Genomic DNA, 18,528 nt, shown 5'->3' on the forward strand with positions numbered 1-18,528 from the left:
GGAGCCATGTCAGAAATCGACAGCAGAAGCCACATGCTAAAAATAATTACGGCAGAACCTGTCTGCATGGAAACTCCCCTGAATTTAGAAACTGGAGCATTTCATTCCATCCAAACTACTTTAAACTTGAGCTCTAGAAGGAAATAGGGAGCAAGGAGTGTGTCACTGCATAGAACCATGCTGCACCCACATCCTGAAGGTCACGTGGCTGAAGCTGTATGATTATATGGTTTATATGATAGTGGGAAGTTTATGGCACAACTACAAAGCTGCTGGTTTGTAGCAGCATTGCTACAGCAGCAGTTTGTACTTACAGGTGCTCACTCACAGATCTGGGATTCCTCCTCCTGCAGGTCTGCCTGGCACGGGCCAGCTGCCCTYGTGGCTACTTCTAGGTGTCCCCCCACTTCCTCCTGCTTGTCTGTGGCAACACCCATTCTTAATTTCTYGGGTTTGGTAGAAACAGACTCAAGAAGGATCGTGACTGGATTCCTGGGTGTGGCTGTAGCTGTTCTTTGCAGGTGTGTTCTGGCATCCATCGGCTTCTTTTGGGAGCAAATTCTCATCCAGCAYGTTGCAGATCTGCTCTTCCTGACTGTGGTGTTTTTTATCCTGCTCCTCCAGGCCACTCTAAGATCTCAAGAATTCCCATTAGGCTTTGGCCTTTGTGTAATGAGTTGGACAGTGTCCATTGGACCATTCCAGGAGCTCTTGCATGGCAAAGGTGGAGCTGCACTGACTGTACTAAGAACTCTTGCTGCCTGGCCGAGGTGGGGAATGAGAGGGGAATAATCAGTCATCCCCTTACAGCCTTGGGATTTTACTTACTTGAGTTGTAGCCTGAATAGAGTGGTACCAGTGTTGCTGGACTTCTGAAAATTCCAGTAATTGCCAGTCTGGATTGTGGCCAGGATGGAAATCTATGAACTAAAACAAATCACCTTGTGACCCTATAAACATCAGTCCTAAGTGAGGTCCTTTGAGCTGAAAACCATGCCCMTGCCATGCTGTGGGTGGTATGAAATCAAACAGTTGTTATGATTAGAAGAARAAAGGAGGGATGAACTTTAGTGCTGAGTATTTAATACCACCATGTCACAGCTGGAGGATGTGGTTTCCAGCACAAAAGCCCCTGGAAGTTCAGGGGGTCTTCCCTCAGAAGCAGAGAGTGTGGGGCCTCGGCAGCATTGACTCCTTTCAGACAAAGAGTTTTCCAGGTTTTATTTTCCCCCCATTCCCATTTTTTTGTCTGGAGAAGGGAGTTTTTAAACCACAGAGATCCATTTGCCATATGCCCCAGAGCAGGAACAGTGGCCATTCCGTATCTGAGTGCAAATTGGAAAAACCTTTTCTGCATTTGTGGGTTGAAGTTGAACCATTTACCTTTGTATCTTGTGGTCATTGCTATGTTTTCTTTTAACTGTTTCTTTTTAAATTTACATCTCTTTGCACTTATCTCTCCTTATTGGTGGAGAGAGGTTAAAATCTGACAGAGAAGTCAATTTTGCAGTTAGGGTGAACACAAAAGGCAATGGTGGAGGGAAAGGGTCAGGTACAGAACACTGTGAGCATAGGACTAGGAAGAAAAGAAGGGAGATGTGAGAGAAAGGTTGGTTGAAGGACAAAAGGGCTGGAGAAGAAAGAAGAGAAGGTGAGAGGAAAGGGTGGTGGGAAATGAAAGCATTGCCTTAATGCAATAACCATCAATTAGGTGACAGCAGAAGAAGTCACTGCCAAATGAGGCTTGTAAGCACAGCCATAGAAAGCAGACTAAAACCCAACAGATCAATTAATTGATCTGGGAACAATCAAGATGCCTGGAAGCAATGGTAGGGGAAACCAGCATCAGCACTAAGCAGAGCTTTGTGGTCARCCTTCCATGGATTTCTGTGCTTGRCCTTACCACTGAGCACAGAGCTTTGTTTCTCAGCAAACAGGTAGGTCCTGTTGGAGTCACCTCGTAYCTGCTTTTGTGGTTGTCTTGTCCTACACAGATTGAGACAGAGATACTCCCTCCAGGGGATTTATACATCTAATATAACACCAAGAAGTTTTATCTTAGTTCTACCTTGAGTGAGGACCACAAATAGCCACAGGTGTCACTAAATTGGGAGGGTGACTACCCTAACACATGGCAGAACATCTGCCCAGAGGGGCTACAACTCTGTGCATTCAGCCAGGCTGGAAGATTCCATCTGCTCCACAGCCCTGCTGAGAAGGAYTTGGGGTTTCAGCAGACAATGGGCTGACCATTAGCCAGAAGTTAAGTTCCTATCACAGGTAAGATAAACAGGCTACACTATGGGCCACTTGTCTAGCAGAGCCAGAAGAGGTTTCTCCCCACTCTGTCCTGAGCTGATGAGGCCTCTCCAGGATTCACCCCCAGTGTTAGGTCCTCCAGTTCAAGAGGGATGTGGCAAAACAGGAGAGGAGCCAGATGAGGCTATAAAAACAATGCTTCTGCAGCATCAGGCAATGCTGCAAGGGATGACAGCTGTAGAATGCCACTTGGGAGTTCCACAAGTAGTTCTCAACAATCCTAAATTTTAGCCTCCTGAAATACAATTAGCCTTTAGATTAAAGTCTCTTCGCTCACCCACCCAAAGCACCTTGCCAGAATCAAGGAAAAAAACAAACAAAAGAAAGCAGCAACACCCCGAACAGCCCAAGCCTCAGACACTCTACTAATTGTATTTCCATACTAATCACAGCAGAGGAACACAATGCACGAGCCCATCTGAGCTTGCCAAGTTGCAAATGCTTGTCCAAAATAGCATCTGAAAGCAATTTGCAGTAATTTTCTATAAAAATACTTCACCGTCAGTTCAACAGCAATGGAAAAACCTTGAATTAGACTACCCCCCTCCTACCCCACAAATACCTTTTGTATAGACTGAAATAACTGCTAAGAGTTGTCTCTTTGGCAGAATTTTTCCACATGTTTCTTTGGAGGTAGATATTGTTCTTAGTTGTTCATCCACTTGACAATGTTTTCTGTTTTCAACACCATGCCCTTGGAGTAACATTACCAAGTGAGGAAAAATATTCTTTTTGCTAGAAATAAGTCTCTTCTCCTCACTGAAAAAGCTAAAGCATACCCAGTAGACACAGGCAAATGCTGCAAAGAATTAGCACAGAAAATAGTTTATTTTCCACTCCAGGAGATCTCAATAACAACATCTCAAACCCACCAGAAATAAGCTTTAAAGTAGTGCTGCAAGACACATGGGAAAACATACATCCAGCTSTCAAAAWGAGCAGAAAACTTCTTCAGGCAAGATGTGCTTCTAAAAATACTGCTGAAGGTGAAAAYCCATTTACATTTAATATTAYCACATTTGGGTTTGCAGTTTGWATCATAGAATCATTTAGTTTGGAAGAAACCATTAAGATCATCCAGCCCAACCATTGACCTAACAGTGCACCACTAAAACATGTCCTTAAATGCCACATCTACACATCTTTTAAACACTTCCAGGGATGRTAAACCAACCAYTTCCCTGGGCAGCCTGCTCCAATGCTTGRMAAGCCTTTTGGTGAAGTCTTCCYTTRCCAAAGAAACTCCTCTCAAAACCCAGAGGCTTTGAGYAAACAAGGATTTGAGGACTTCTGTCTCATAATATTATGTTACAATAAAGAGATCTGAAACACTATTAGGCATATAGCACTATTTTTATCTAAAAACAAAAGAGAGAAAAGCAGTACCTTAGGACATCCAAAGAAAGTGAGGTGAGCTAACAAATGGCACAGGATTTGTTGCAGTCAGCAGGATTCTGCTGGATCACTGCCATTCTGCTTTTCGAGTGTATCAGGATTTATGTTATGAAGGTTAGATGTTCATCCTGTTCTGTCTGAGCAGAACTCAACCCCATTGACACTTCAGATGGCAGCCTGCAAGAAATAAAACACCTAAGCATGTCAATGGCTCAACTCAGTAACCTGCATCTCCAAATCAAATTTAAATTCCCTAACTTTATAACTTCCTAAATGGGATAACTGGGCCCTAGCCTAAGTGCCAAACATTTCTAACCTCAGGAGTTCATTTCATTGGTTTAGCAGGGAATATGGATCCATTTTTCTTCACCCTTGGTATCCCTCCAATATCTCCTTCAAACCCAATTTTTGGGTTTTGTGAGCCTCCCACCAGTCTGCAAAAGGAAAAACTTCCCATGGCAGAAAAAACTTCTCAGGCTGAAAAGGCAATTCTGAAGCTATCTTTTCACTTTGGAARCTTTARAAGGTCTGTCTTTTCCCTGTTCCACTGATCCTTAATTGCTTTCACAYTCAGGAAACAGGAGAAAATTGACCATTGTTTGCAATCCACTTTTCTTGGWATATGAGGAAGCATTACACTCGACTTTGAAAAAGGGGAAAGAAAAGACTACCCTGGCTCAGTTCATGGCGAGTGGATTGAACAGACTTACTGGTGGTGCTCTCATGGTGRTGAATTCCCTTCCTCACCTCCACCCTCCCAAGGAAATATTTAATTTTGGATTAATTAATTTAGGATTTAATTTAGGCCCAACAGAGCAAATAAGTCCAGATAAGGGAAGGATGATCAGTGCAAGCTGACAGATTCTTGTGCCATTCTGTAGAGCTACCTCATTTCATCATGCTCCCTCCACTTTCCTGCATGGGGTGAGTGGGATCAGCAYTTGCTGAAGACCAGTCCTACAGAAAAGGCTTCTTTTCAGCCAAAAAATGAAAAAAAGGAGTACATGGTTTGAAGGTTTTGAAGCAGCTTGGCTCAACTCTGAGGCAAAATGACAGAGTGAGGGCTGACAGGAAACACCTTAAAGCAGACCAGGTGGTGAGCTGGGTATTCCAATACACAGTAACAGACAGGAAAATGCACACCACTATTTTCTGGTCTGAGATCCTTCCTGCCAAGGAGAGCTGSTGAAAACMTGGTGGTGAATCTGCAAGGAAGGCYTATGATTTTAGACAAGTACAYCTCAGCCATGAAAGATTATTGCTTCATTTGCCTGGCCATGCTTTAAGCTTTTCTGGGTCATCGTTTCCTCTTTCTCCTTTTGGTCATTACCATTCCTTGGAAAGAATATTTATAAGTGTGGTCCATGCAACAAACCCATTCCTTGTCAGTTTGTGCTGCCACCAGCACTTCCAAAGTTTGCAGGACAAGCCACAACAACATCCAAGGGACAGCTAAAGGATTCAGACTCCCCCAGCCTGCACAGACGTGGAGAGTGTTTGGAATGAAGCAAACCTGAAGCTGATGAATGTCACAAACCATCATGACATTTACACCAAGCCCCAAGCATGTGAAAGGCCACGTTTACCTCTCCATTTCCTGGACAATATCCACCAGGAGCTGAATGTCTTTTGTGATCTTCAGCTTCTTCCCAACAGGACATCCAAAGTCACAGAGCCAAAGCTTTCTGAAGGCAATGCTGCAGATTAAAGTGGCGATCTGAAAAATGAAAAATGAGCAGCAGTTATGCCCTTGTTCATTTTGCAATACTGCCTTGCCAGCTCTTCCATAAGTTGTGCAGCCAGGTTCATGCTCCTGTACTTATCCTCACWAAACTGTGAAGCCACCAATGCAGACTGGGAAGTGAAAAATGCAAGAGAACGTGGTTTAGCATTGCAGGTTCCCTGTTATTACCATTCTCTTAACAGTGGACTGCACAGCTGCAAATTTATTGCTGCTTATTGACATTCAGTACATCTTTGCAAGCAAAATGCAAAAGAAGAGCTAATCTTATCAGCACTTAGCACAGATGTTCAGATACACACAGACAAATGCCAAGGAKCCCCATATTAATTGCTGTTCATCTCCTTTTTTCTCTCCTCGAGGATCTGGTTACAGTCCAAATCACTTGGAATCTGTCAGAGCCAGGATCTTTGAAGTATTTCTGCAGTTTCTGTGTCCTGGGAGCAGTCAGTTCTCCTTACAGCGGTGCTGCACTGCACCCTTGTGATGAGGAAGGTCAGGCACACACCAGGCTGTGCTGGCCAGAGTGTAACCAGCATGTGAAAGGGCAAGATGAAGGGTCCTCCATCCCTCAGGGTGCTCAAAACTGACTGGACAAKGCCCTGAGAAACTGRACACAGCTTTGGAGTCACCTCACTCCCAGCAGATGACAGGATGAAACATTTCCAGCTSTCCCTTCTCACCTAAACCCCTCTGTGATTCTAAACCAGCCTTTCCAGAACTATCTAGAGACAATATCTTTAATCAAAACTTGCAATGTAACAATTTTATCTACAAGTGGAAAGGCAAATCACCTACAGTTCTTCTCAAAACACACAAAAATAARAGCTTCTGACCAGTGATAGAGGCATCAATTATTTGCTGCATATTAGAAAAGTTTGACATCAAAGTAATTTTCATTAGCCTAGAAGCCAAGGCAAATCACACGTTTAAAGTAAGAAATCAAGCCACATATATTGTTAACATATATTATTAACATATATTGTTAACATATATTGTTAACAGGGAATAGTATTTCTTACCATCCCTGCAAAAAAAAAGAAATATTGCAAGATAGCCAAAAAGAAATTTGTGTGCTTCATCACCCATGCCCATGGAAAAAACACCTTGCTTTTGTTTGTCATKAATTTCCTAGAAGTCTAATTTAGACACAGGCTCTGAAGTTCAGAATGAGGGTAATAAAATTATTTCCTTCAATCAAGAGTAGCTCATGAATGAAAATAGATTTCACCTTTTAGGAAAAACACATCATTATTTAAAATACTTCTCCTGCAAAACAACAATTTAACACTGAGCTTTATCAGCTCATCTGGTATATTTAAGTTACAAGCAACATTTTATCTGGATTTGCCTTTCCTGTGTTCCCCTTAGACAGAAAAAAATCCCTCTCATTATATGTAATATTCACAAGTTTACCGTTACAATTTAGGATGAATGTAAAGCCACCCTCAAGACAATCTTAAGTTAATTAAACCCCATGAAAACTAAGACATAAACTGGGATTACATACCCCACTCTGCTGCTCCAGCTTTGTCTGTTGCCCCACAAAGTTGTTAAAATGTCATTCAGAGCCCYTGTCTTTCAGCCACCGATCTTAACCAATGTAAACTTCAGCTTATTTACATGCAGAATTTCATGTGAATTTGATTTTGAAGTAACTGCTCTTGATACAAACRAGYCTACAAACTAAAATWAAGGTTTTGCTTAAAATTAAATAGTGGTTTGTGGTTTTTTTTTCAATTCATGGTGGTGTCTGACAAAAAAAATTACATTGATTCATCCTATTAAGTACAGCTGCAAGTTTGCAGAAGTTCCTTTTGTATTTGCTTTTGTGGGTTGAGTGTTAGAAGCTCATGTGTGGTGCTTCTCTTAGCCTTCCTTGGAATTTCAAGGAGATCTCTTCATCTCTCCCATGGCATCTTTGTGCAAAAGTTGACAGATCYATCCTCAGCCTGAGAATGCATTTGTTCTTTGAAAAAGTGAAATTTATTTTGAGGAAACTTTTTCCCCCCCCACATCTCTTCTACCTTTTTGTATATAAAAAGTAAGCAATCACAATGTTAGGGAATATAATGAAAAAAATATTTTGTGTCCCATCATGGGAGTGAGGACAGATTTAGAAGAACAGTTTAAAATTGCCCAGATGGATTGGTGCTCCAGCTGTGTTTTTTGAGGGGTGTSTGTAGTTGTCATATTCCCATTACATCAATACACGAACCATCCTTCTCCTCTCAACCATCCGCTGCTGTAGCCAAATATTTCTAGTAATTTTATTATTATACTTTGAGKCAGTTTGTTCCCCTGACATCTGAACAGGGACAGGGAAAGCCACGATCCGTTTGCAGCCACGAGCAGAGGGATCACAGCAAAACCTTTTCACGTATTTCCCACTATTGCAGATCTGATTGCAGACACTGGGTGGAGCARGATAATTACAAGTTGCTGTTTGTTCTGCGTGTACATGAGGAACAGCTCAAAATGCTGTTGCAAAAAAACAATTTTTCACTGCAACCACTTGTTTCTCTGCTTGCTCTCTGCATAAAGGATGGTTCAGAGGACAATAGTTCAGGGTGATCATGTACCTTTAAGTTCCATTGATCAAACCACCCAGGTAAAACAGCTCAGTGTTCTCCTTGAGACCATTCTGATAAGGAAATTTACAGCTTTGATGTAAACATCCTAAACAAACAGCTGCTCAAATAGATATTGTATATTCTGGGATTGACAGTCCTATATGAGCTGGGTTCAGACCAGAGCAATCCAGCTCAGTTTCTATCTAAAGTGAACTTCTTTTTACAAAAGGACCAAAAAACTGAGTACAAGCAGGCCTCCAAGTAAGAAACTCAGACTTCCAAGTGAGCATCCGTACTATTCCCCCATCTTGGAAAAGGACTGCTCCCATAGCAGAGCTCAGCAAATGCAGAAGGTTTAATCCTGTTTTCCAGAGGTTCAAATCATCTCCCTACCTGCCCTCTTTCCCCACTCTACCTTCTCTTGACCTGACCCCTCTATTTTTAAATATGGGATCTCTATTCCCATGATATCCTAATTCTAATTGCTTTAGCCTTCTTAGTATTAGAAGAATGAAAAATCCTAAATTACATGCAAACTAAAAGAACACAGAGCTGTAGCAAGCAAAGTGAATCTCCTTCCCAGCCTTCTAGGAACAATTGTTAAAATTTTGAGCAACCACCGAATCCTGGCTTGGACAAGAATAGGAATTAACACCCTCACTATCACTCCACTCATCTCCAAATCTGCAAATCCCACCACCCACAAGCCATTGAAGCCATAATCAAACACTTCCTTAGTACAAGAAGCCGCCTCTGCATTCGTTGTCTTTTGAAGCAGAAACCAGTGAGACATTGGCAAATCAAACCACCCAATGTCCTGCCCCTACTGACAACAGCAATTGCAATCTTAACTAATCCCACTCCCATTCCATTTCTGATTCACAGAAGTGCTTAATCCCTGATCACTGCTATCGACAATAATTAAATTCACTGCCTCCCATCACCATTCTCTTCCTAACTCACTCTAAACTACTGTTCACCATAATCCTTGCCTGAGCAGCCCTAAGAGGCTGAATTGGACTAAATCAAACACAGATTTGAAAAATCTTAAGCATTCTCTCTTAGGTTGAATGGACATCATTATTATGGCTATAATAGGCAAACATCCCCTACTAACTTTCTATTTATACTTCCTAATAATTGCCACAACAGTCCTTGCTCTCAATGCAAACAAAGTTCAAAACCCACCATGATCATGGTCTAAAGAATAAAAATAACCACATAATAAAATATTAGCAGGACTTCCCCTGCTATCAGGTTTCCTGGCTAAATGACTAATGATTGAAAAACGTCCTAAACACAAAAAAACCCACCATAACAGACACAGTCATTGTCACACTCTCACTATGAGGATTGTTCTTGTACCTTCTTGTATCTTCTCCTCACATGCTACTCAACAAACACACTTCCACCACGCCAAAAAACAGCCCTAACCATAAATCTGTGCCTATCACTAACCAAAATGCTGCCCAACAAAACCCATAAACATAAATGATCATAACCCCTAAAAACTAAAAAAAAAAAAAAATTAGCCCTAACAAYTGAACCTGCAACCCAGTCCCTAAGCCTATACACAACTGTAGCATTAACCCTTATGACTGTATCTCTGTCATTAAAAATATTTGAAACTAACCACTCACCTTAAATTGAACCCCAGCTCTTGCCCTAAGCCTAAATGTAACCAAAATGACTGTTTCTTCAGGCAGCAGAACCCACTGTTGATGAAGTGTTCCTGACCTACAGGTTCCCAGGTTCCTGATCTATAGGACAATGCCCAATAATAGGTGAGCAAAAGGCTCTCAGCTAGAAATTACCTTGTGGGGTAGATGGTTCTTTTAAAATGGTAAGGCACTAATAGTCTTGGTGTTCAGTTGTTACTAATTTTGTCTTTTTCACTGCTGGTAATATGGGAAGATAGGTAAGTTTGGTGTGTGCCTCAAGGGGATTTTATTTTCAGTGATAACAGGCAGTGAATTAAATTGCATTATGTTGATTGTTAGATAACACTTCTTTCACTTATGTTCCTGACACAGCAACCTGTGAAAAAAATTCTTCCTTTCTCCATTCACTACATCTCCAAAGGAAGACATTGGGAGATGAAATTTCCCATTCAGAGACTAGGGTCTCACCACAGATAGCTTCTGGAATCATCATGCTGCTTTTTGGTCCCAGACTGAAGGGACTTTGTTTTCCCTTCCTCCTGGAGTAATCCACAGCTCTATGAATTAATTCTTTATACCTTCTTGATGAACTGTACTTTTAGCAGAGGAGCTGGCAATTTGCTGCAGTCAATATGGATTTCCATCTCTTTCCCACCAACTGAGGGGAGGCTGACTGGCCTCTTGTTTCCTGGATTGTCCTTGACAATGGATWCATTATCTGCCTTGTCCCACTCATCCCTTGATTGACACGACCTTTTAAGATGATGAAGAGTGSCCTTGTGGCATCTGCCAGCTCTGCTGGTGCTCTCAGACACCCAATATGGTGCAGAATCACAGAATGGGTATTGTTGGAAGGGACCACAGTGGGTCACCTGGTCCAACCTCCCTGCCCAAGGAGGGTCATCCCAGAACACATGGCACAGGAATGACAATTGAAAAAGTCCTTATTGTTATCCTTGACATCCATGGACAGTGTCAGGTAGGGAGTTTGACCAGGACCTGTCAAACCTTAGCACAAGAGTCCTGTGAGTCCAAGGAAAACAGAAACCTCCCACAGAGTAGAAGAGCAGGGTTTGATCTTGACTTTCAGTAAATACTGCACAAGAGCAGAGATTCAMAATCCTTCTGACTCTTTGAGTTTTAAGCAGGCACCCAGGAAACACTGAATGAAGAACTCGAGGCGTGAATCTCCATGAAAGCAACTTGGGCATGGAGGATGTTCTGCTCTATCCCCAGGAAGCAGAAATTCAGATTACTCCTCCAAGGATTGGTCACACTGGGGAAGACAAGGCTGTCTGAGCACTCCCATCACATCTGTCCCCCAAGAGCCCCTGAGGAGAGGGCCTGSAGAGGGGTCACAGGGAACCCACTGCCACATATGGGGAGCAGGGCTGGGACTTCCACCATGATAGACTCTGCAGGACTAGGAGGTGCAGRGAAGGGGAAAAATCAGTCCTCTCTCCTGGTCTGTCCTGGCAGTTGCTCCCTGTCCAGCATCCCATAACCCTACATCCCTCCCAGATGATATCCAAAGCTCTTAAGCTTGTATTTCCCAAACAATCCCACAAACAYCAGCCCCATCACCCTGTATGGCCTGGTTCCCTGCCTTCTTTCCCACCCCTCCCCATCCCTCTCACTGTTCCCTGAACTGCTCAAGAAGGAAAAGCCACTTTGCAGGGCAAACTGGGTGAGGATCCCAAACCTGCAATAATTTCACAAATAACTTCTGGGATAAGCACGTCCAAGCTATATCCCCCTCACCTGCTGATATCCTGCTTTCCTCCACTCACATGTTCCCCACAGACAACAAAAAGGCTTGTGCTAGAAGAAAACTGTTTAATTTTTTTAACAGAACTTTTTTCAACCCTTATTCCTCAGATTTTCCTTTTTTTTTGCAAAGATACAGTATTATCTGAACAACCTCTGCATATATATATATATATATATAAAATATATGTGTGTGCATATATTTATAAACTAAACAATCCTGCAAACTTTCATCACTCATAGCAGCCCTTCCTGCTTTGTAACAGAGAAGAAAACTCCAACAAAGGGCAAAAACACAGCCCCTCTCAACCAGAGGAACCAAACCACATCCATCTGTGGCTRGAGGGAATCCCACCAGCTCCACCTGGGAAGCATGGAGTGTAAATGCTTCTCTACAGATTTCCAGACACTGGCCATTGCTAGACAGTGCCATGCTGGGACATGTGCCACCTTCCTCTGTGCCCAGCCCTTGGGGAGAACACACCAAGGACAAGGAGCAGCCCTTTAACAGGTGGCAAGTGGTCCTCACTCTGCAGGTGGATTGTGACTTCCTAATTCAATTAAATACCTATAGGCAGAACTGGAGACAAGAGAAAAAGGCAAGATGTGTTTCTGAGAGAGGTGGCCACAGTAATAAAGAGCAATGTTCCAGCATATTAAAGAGTCACTGAGCAAGAAGCTTCCCAGAGGAGATGATTGTTCAGTCTGACAGCTCCTCCCTCCCTTTAAAGAAAAACATTAACACAAACTGATTGAGACAGAGTAGAGCCAGAGGTCCAAGCTGACAGGCTGGGTGGCAGAACACTTCTAGTCATAGCTATCATCATCATCAAARTAAGAATCACAATCTGATTCATTATCAATCATAAAGTTGTCTTCATCAAGGTCATCATCATCATCATAGTCTTCTTGCCACTGTGGATCATACTCCTCATCCTCAACCTCTTTGCCACCTTCATCTGTGTTGGGGGAGTCACACAGGATGGTACGTTTTTGCCTGTTGAAAAAGAGATGTAAGAGCAGAGCCTCTGCTGCAACACAGCCCCACAACACCCTCCTATCATTGTCTCAGCATCCAAAGAAACCCAGCTGAGTCCAAGGAGAGCAACTTCCAAAACTGAGTTTGTGTCAGTGAGCACAGGAGAAAACTCTGCTCACCTGCTTTTTGTYTGCACTCACTCACTCAATCACCTTCCCCTGTTACCCCGCTAAGAAAACTCACCCTGAACACACAAGGGCTGAATTAGGCACATTTGCGAGTTTCAGCTTTCCCTGAACAGCATCTCCTGAAGTCTGGAGCCCAACGTGGAAATCCTGTTAGCAGGGAAGAACAGCCAAAATAGAGAGAAACAATATTTACTGTTTATTGTGATTTAGGGTGTATTTTGTGCTGCAAATCATGCACACACACAATCCTGAGTTTATCCCCTCAGCCAACTGAGCCCTTTGGTTTGCCCACCATCAAATCAGAGCAGAGCAACACAAGCCATGAACAGGAATGTGGCCTTCACCTGTGTGGAGTGCCAAAGAATTGCAAAGAGACGCTCCTTGATCTGCCGCACCAGCTCCAAACCCGCACGGAAATGCTCAGCTTTCAGGAGCTSAAGAGAAGTGGCCAAGTCCTGGTACTTCAGCAGGGTCTCCTCTGCAATTCAAGGTAAACAAAGTCATGCTGCATCCCCCAYTCTTGAGCAGAGACCAAGTCCTTGGCTCTGATTATGAAGCCACCCATAGCTACTCAGATCTCCTGTGCACAGACATCTCCTCTTTCAGAACAGAACATGCTGCTCTTTACTGCATCAATCTTCACTGGCAGYCAGTAAATTTCCTCAGAAATTATACAAAAAATGGACTGGGAGAAGTGAGGCCACCTGGGTGTTGGTACATGTGCTAATGCCCCACTACAGAACTGCTGCTCTTTGAATACAGCTGGAAAAGCTACTCACTGCTTCAAAGAGGTTGCAGGACTTACCCAGAAGGATCTGCAGAGCATTAGTGAGCAGCTCGAGGCTCTCAGTCTGCTGTTCCACAATATCCATGCTTTCAGTGTCCTGGTTATAGTAGCTGTACACACAGGAGTAGGCCAGCACCTGGAAAAGTACAGATCATGCTGCTAAGCACCTTCCTGCAACTTCAGAATGGGCAAGAAGAGAGCAGCTTTCTTCCAGACCTCATGATTGGAAATGAGCGTGCAATTATTTTATGTTGAAATCTGAAATAAATGATTGTTCCCACCTGCAAACCTTCACAAGAACACAGACTGTAAATGCATAACAGGTGTGACTGACCAGCAGGCAAAGAGTCAAACCCACCAGCACACAGGTAAGTATCTTCACTGGGGCATTTCTAATAGGAATGGACCAAACCCAGTAGATGAAAACCCTAAATATAGATTTGTGTTGATTCCATGGTGTCAGCTTGAGCTAAGGTCCAAATCCTATGACTTGGAGAGTAGGAACACTGCAATCAGAGCTCAACTCAGACTGAGAGCAGGGAAAGGCAGACATGAGTTCTTTCCCCTGTCCTGAGGCTCTTCCACCCTCAAGCTTTCTGTGTCTCCCTTTTTTCAGAGAAGAAAAAGAGCATGAAACACACCAATAAAATTAAGTGCAAACCTCAGCAGGACTATTACCCAGCCTTACCTTCCGTGCCTGTTCTAGCACTTTGCAGGCATCAAGAACAAAKGTCAAGTTCCTAATTTTTGGCATAGTTCTGATGGAAGAAACGCTGTTCCTCAGACTTATGGCAAATTCCTGCAATAACCAAAGGAGGGGGAAAAAAAGTCAATGTCACTGCCAAGCTCCACAAGATTGAAAAAACAGCACCTTCCACACAAATAATTGCTAAGATTTCTGAAGTGCCAGCCCAGAACAGGCAGGCAGCAGCAGAGCATTGAAAGCATCAAACTGTGGCATCTCTACTGAGCCATCACTTCAGGCTTTTGCAGTATCTCAGTTCTAGGCAGAGTTCAGCCTTCAGCCATCATTGCTTCCACCCAYTGCACCATTTTGAGCCCCTGAACACAAGTCAGGTGCTCAGTTTCCACAACAGGCTTGATAAGGAAAGCAGACCAAGGGCTACCCCTCAATGTCAGAGTGAAACKATCAGGCATCTCCACCCAGATGTAAAGCCTGCTTCTCAGCAGAGAAGACACTGACACAAAGGAAAYTGCCCTGCTCACCAGGGCTGAGGCAGCAGGCAGCATCTGCAGAGGAAGGARGAGGCCTTACCCTTGCGTGGTGATGAAAGGTGCATCTCTCGTTGTAATCCTGGAAACGCTTCTCCTGCCAAGCTGCTTTACTCACCTGAAAGGAAAGGTACAAGAACCYGTAGCAATTTCCCTCAAGTACCAGGGCTACCTGGAAATGGCYACCTCATGCCAATATTACTGGCAAATGCACAAAATCCAGAGTAAAGGGCCCATGAGGAGATCCCCACCATCTCTGAGGCCTCTGAACCATGGGGATGCAGCAACCCACTCACCATAGCAGAGCAGTTGTAATAATCCTTGTGATTGGGCCTCCAGGGCTTGAGGCAGCGCCAGCAGAAGCCGTGGTTACACTTTGCACATGTCATACTGCAGGGCAGAAGGACAAGGGGAATCACTCAGCCCCAAAAGCCACTTGCAGACAGCTCCTTCCAGTCACAAACAAAAATGTATACTCACTGCAGACACCCCTCATTTTTCTCTATCTGAGCCTGGCAGTTCGGGCAGTGCTTTGAAATGAGCTTAGCCAGATGTTTGCTTTGGGCTTCACTCGTCATTCCCTCGTAGTATCCATCATCATCCACCCAGCGAGACATGTGGCTGCAGCTGGCAGGATAATGGGCCTGAGAGAGAGGGAGACAATCAGTCAACCCCACAAAAGCAGAAGGGTGTGTGCCAAACCTAAAGCTGTGATCTAGCTTGGCCTCACCTCTGGGAAGCTGCAGTTGAAGCAGGATATCCAGGAGCACTTGGAACAGGCTGCTCCATAACCAAGTCCATCCTTGAGGAGGATCTGATCACAGCCCTGAGGGTTGGTGCACCACGTCAGGTTGGAGCAACACTCAACATAGCGTCGGAGGAGGGCTTTTTCATACTGGAATGAGAAGCCACAGAAGCTGCATGAAGGCCTGGCAACCAGGGTCTGGTGCTCTGGGCTATGCATCTCACCAAATGACTGCTCACAACAGCATTCAGTCAGTTTACCCYTTCATCCTTTTGTGTAAATTTTTCTATCCCCCCCATATCATATCTGGAGGCTGTTTCATTTCACAGAACTGCTGAGGTTGGAAGGCATTCCTGGAAATGAAACCTGGTCCARCCYCTCCAGATTAGAGCAGGATTGCTCRGGACCATGTCCAGTTGGGTTTTAAATACATCCAAGCATAAGAGACTRCAAACCTCTCTGCCCAACCTGGTCCAGTGTCTCATTACCATTACTACCAACCCCTCACCCCAGTCCTAACAACCAGTTTCCTTGTGATTAAATATAAATCCAGCAGTAGATCTTCATAAAATAATCTGGTTATTTTGAGCTCAGGGTTGGACTAGAGACCTCTACAGATTATTGCAACCAAAAATATTCTATGACTATGAGTCTGTGCATGAGACATTAACACTCCAGGCCATATCACTTACTGATCAAAAGGAAAACACAACATTTCAGTGAGAATATCACAGCAACTTGTTAAAATTAGCTGCTATTTATGTCCACCTGCAATAATTGTTTCCTTTTATAAAACAGTCACAAAAACAGGCTGTTAAATCATGCTTTCAGACAGGTGTGACTGTGGGATTTAAAAGCAGTAAGGACTAATTGTCCAGATATATGGACTAATTCTCCAAATACTTCCTCTAAAAAACAAGAAAAAAAATATACTTGTCAAAGCAGTGGAAAAGAGACTGTTCTGCCCAGCAACTCACAGTCTGTCATGTGACAGCTACAGCTCTGCCATCAGGTGGGGAAGGCAGTGCTAATAACTWAAACCTGAAAGAACAGAAAAAGTAGCCTCTGCCTCAGAACAAGCAGCTGCTGCTGAAGCCTGATGACCAGGGACTAAGGTAAGCAGAGAAAGAAAGCCTGGTTTAGAGTTATTTAGTCTCTTAGAGTGAAGATTACACAGACTTAGAGAGAAGATCTCATGTGGTAATTCCACACCATCTTCACAAAAACCTGAACTGCTCAAAGCCAGAGACTCATGGAAGGGATAGGACATAGGGGTCACTGATGCAGCAGTAAAATGAAATTGCTCATGTTTTCATTTGGCCTAGATTTTTATTTTATTCTTATTATTATTATTTAATTAGAGGATACTTGTCATGAGCTGCTACCATGGCTCTCYTCTAGTCCTGAACTAATGATGTCCCTGAAATGTTGTTTGCTGGAGACATATTTAGAGGAAACACCACTGTGCTCTTTTGCTGATGTTATGCTTTCCTGAATTGCTGGTATTGACCATAATCACAGACAACAGACAAAATCTGGTTGGCCTCTATTATCACACTGCCAGTCTTGGTAGCAGGAAGGGGAAAAGCAGCAACAAAATCATCTGATAGTGCTGACCAAAATGAAAAGAGAGCTTGGCCACCCAGCAAGCAGCCCTTGTACCTCACCTTGGCTATAATCTCCTCTGAGGACACAATGGAGTAGATGAAGGCTGTGGTTGGCTGTGCACGGCACTCGGATATGGGACAGGTGCAGTTGACAATCATGTTCTGCTCAATGCGAGTCGTGAGATACTCCCTCCAACAGGGCTGCCAGGGCACGAGGGGAGAGATCAGACCTAAACRGGGTCGTGTGAGCCTGGAAGCCCTCCCCACACAGCAGAGGGTGCACAAAACCCCACAGATCATGGGTAAGTACTCAAAAGCACTAAAGTGGGAATGGACAAATCAGGGGGTGAAGGATCGCAACAAAAAAGGGAGCTGAGAAAAGAGAATGTGTAAGTTCTGAAAAACGCCCTGGTAACACCTCCAGACTAAGAACAGCTGCTCCAAAGAACAGCAGCAATTGCCTGCCAAGTAGCAGCAAACAAAGACACCAGGATTTTCACCTTGCAACAGTAGTGCATGCAGCAAAGGGTTGGTGGCTTCTCAGTGGGACACAGCTGGTTCACACAGACTGGGCAGTGGGCTCCAGGGCTTGGGGGAGGCTGGACATCCTGCACTTGCAGCCCTGAGGAGATGAGCAGGGCCTCACGGTTCTCCACGTAGCATTGGATCAGGAAATCCACATTCCACCTACAGTGRGTGAGCAGGTGCCGAGCAACATCGTCTGATATGCTCAGAGTATCCTGGACCTGCTGTACTGTCTGGTTCATGAGCAGCTTTGCCTCCTCCGGGCTGAGCGTATGCCCCATGGGCACCTGCAGCATTGCCATGAGATATTCCTCCGCCCTGTCTGTGCCAGGATTCAGCCTGGCATGGAGAAATGTGTCACATTCACACAAGCTGGAGATGCACACCCCTCCACACCTGGTGACGTGCAACCCTACCAGTGCAAGCTGTCGCCGCTGTTCTCCTCGGGAGATGCATGTGCTGGCCTGCACTGGAAAGTCATCTGTGCTTGGCCACCAAGGGGGGTTGTGGATTCAGCAGAGATGTATTCCAGGACGTGAGGCCGCCCCTCCTGGCGCCGCAGGTAGCCCTGGTTCAGCAGGTGCAGGATGCAGGACAGCACRTCCACGCTGTGGCAGCAGAAGCTCAGGAACTGCACCCCCGGGCCCAGCTCGCCCTTCTGACAGGCATCGATCACCTGCGGCACGAGGGAGCCCCACTGCAGCGGCCGCAGCCCCCGGGCGGCCCCCGCGGCCCCGGGCACGGCCCCGTACCCTGAACACCAGGCTGTCCATGTGCAGCTGCTTCTCCGCCTTGAGGATGCGCGCGATGAGGCAGCACAGGACGTTCCTCTTCCTCTCCAGGGCGCTCACCTCGGCCCGCTCCGTGCGCAGGTACCTCTGCTGGGGCAGMAGCCTCAGCCGGCGCCCGCGGGCCTGGGCCAGGGCTGCCCGGTTCAGCCGCAGTGCACCTGGAGCCAGCGCCCAAGCCAGGCTCAGCCGAGCCCAGAGCCGGGCCCAAGAGAGCCCC

General features: G+C 44.8%; 1 protein-coding gene across 1 annotated transcript in view; it reads right to left on the reverse strand.

The window, feature by feature from the left end:
• Window positions 1-11,520: 11,520 nt before the first annotated feature.
• Window positions 11,521-18,528, reverse strand: part of LOC130584904 (cullin-9-like) — a gene marked incomplete at its 5' end in the record, with an annotated part of 11,425 nt that continues 4,417 nt past the window's right edge. The window contains 13 exons of the mRNA XM_057385162.1: window positions 11,521-12,453; window positions 12,679-12,770; window positions 12,968-13,101; window positions 13,429-13,546; window positions 14,099-14,209; window positions 14,687-14,761; window positions 14,940-15,033; window positions 15,124-15,287; window positions 15,374-15,538; window positions 17,056-17,196; window positions 17,496-17,859; window positions 17,937-18,196; window positions 18,273-18,521. Coding sequence (XP_057241145.1) covers window positions 12,264-12,453; window positions 12,679-12,770; window positions 12,968-13,101; window positions 13,429-13,546; window positions 14,099-14,209; window positions 14,687-14,761; window positions 14,940-15,033; window positions 15,124-15,287; window positions 15,374-15,538; window positions 17,056-17,196; window positions 17,496-17,859; window positions 17,937-18,196; window positions 18,273-18,521 — 2,157 coding nt within the window. The remainder of the gene's footprint in view (window positions 12,454-12,678; window positions 12,771-12,967; window positions 13,102-13,428; window positions 13,547-14,098; window positions 14,210-14,686; window positions 14,762-14,939; window positions 15,034-15,123; window positions 15,288-15,373; window positions 15,539-17,055; window positions 17,197-17,495; window positions 17,860-17,936; window positions 18,197-18,272; window positions 18,522-18,528) is intronic.

The sequence above is a fragment of the Malurus melanocephalus genome, unplaced genomic scaffold (assembly GCF_030028575.1).
Source record: "Malurus melanocephalus ecotype Western Australia unplaced genomic scaffold, MMel_1.1 scaffold_796, whole genome shotgun sequence".
In the NCBI taxonomy this organism is placed as follows: Eukaryota; Metazoa; Chordata; class Aves; order Passeriformes; family Maluridae; genus Malurus; species Malurus melanocephalus.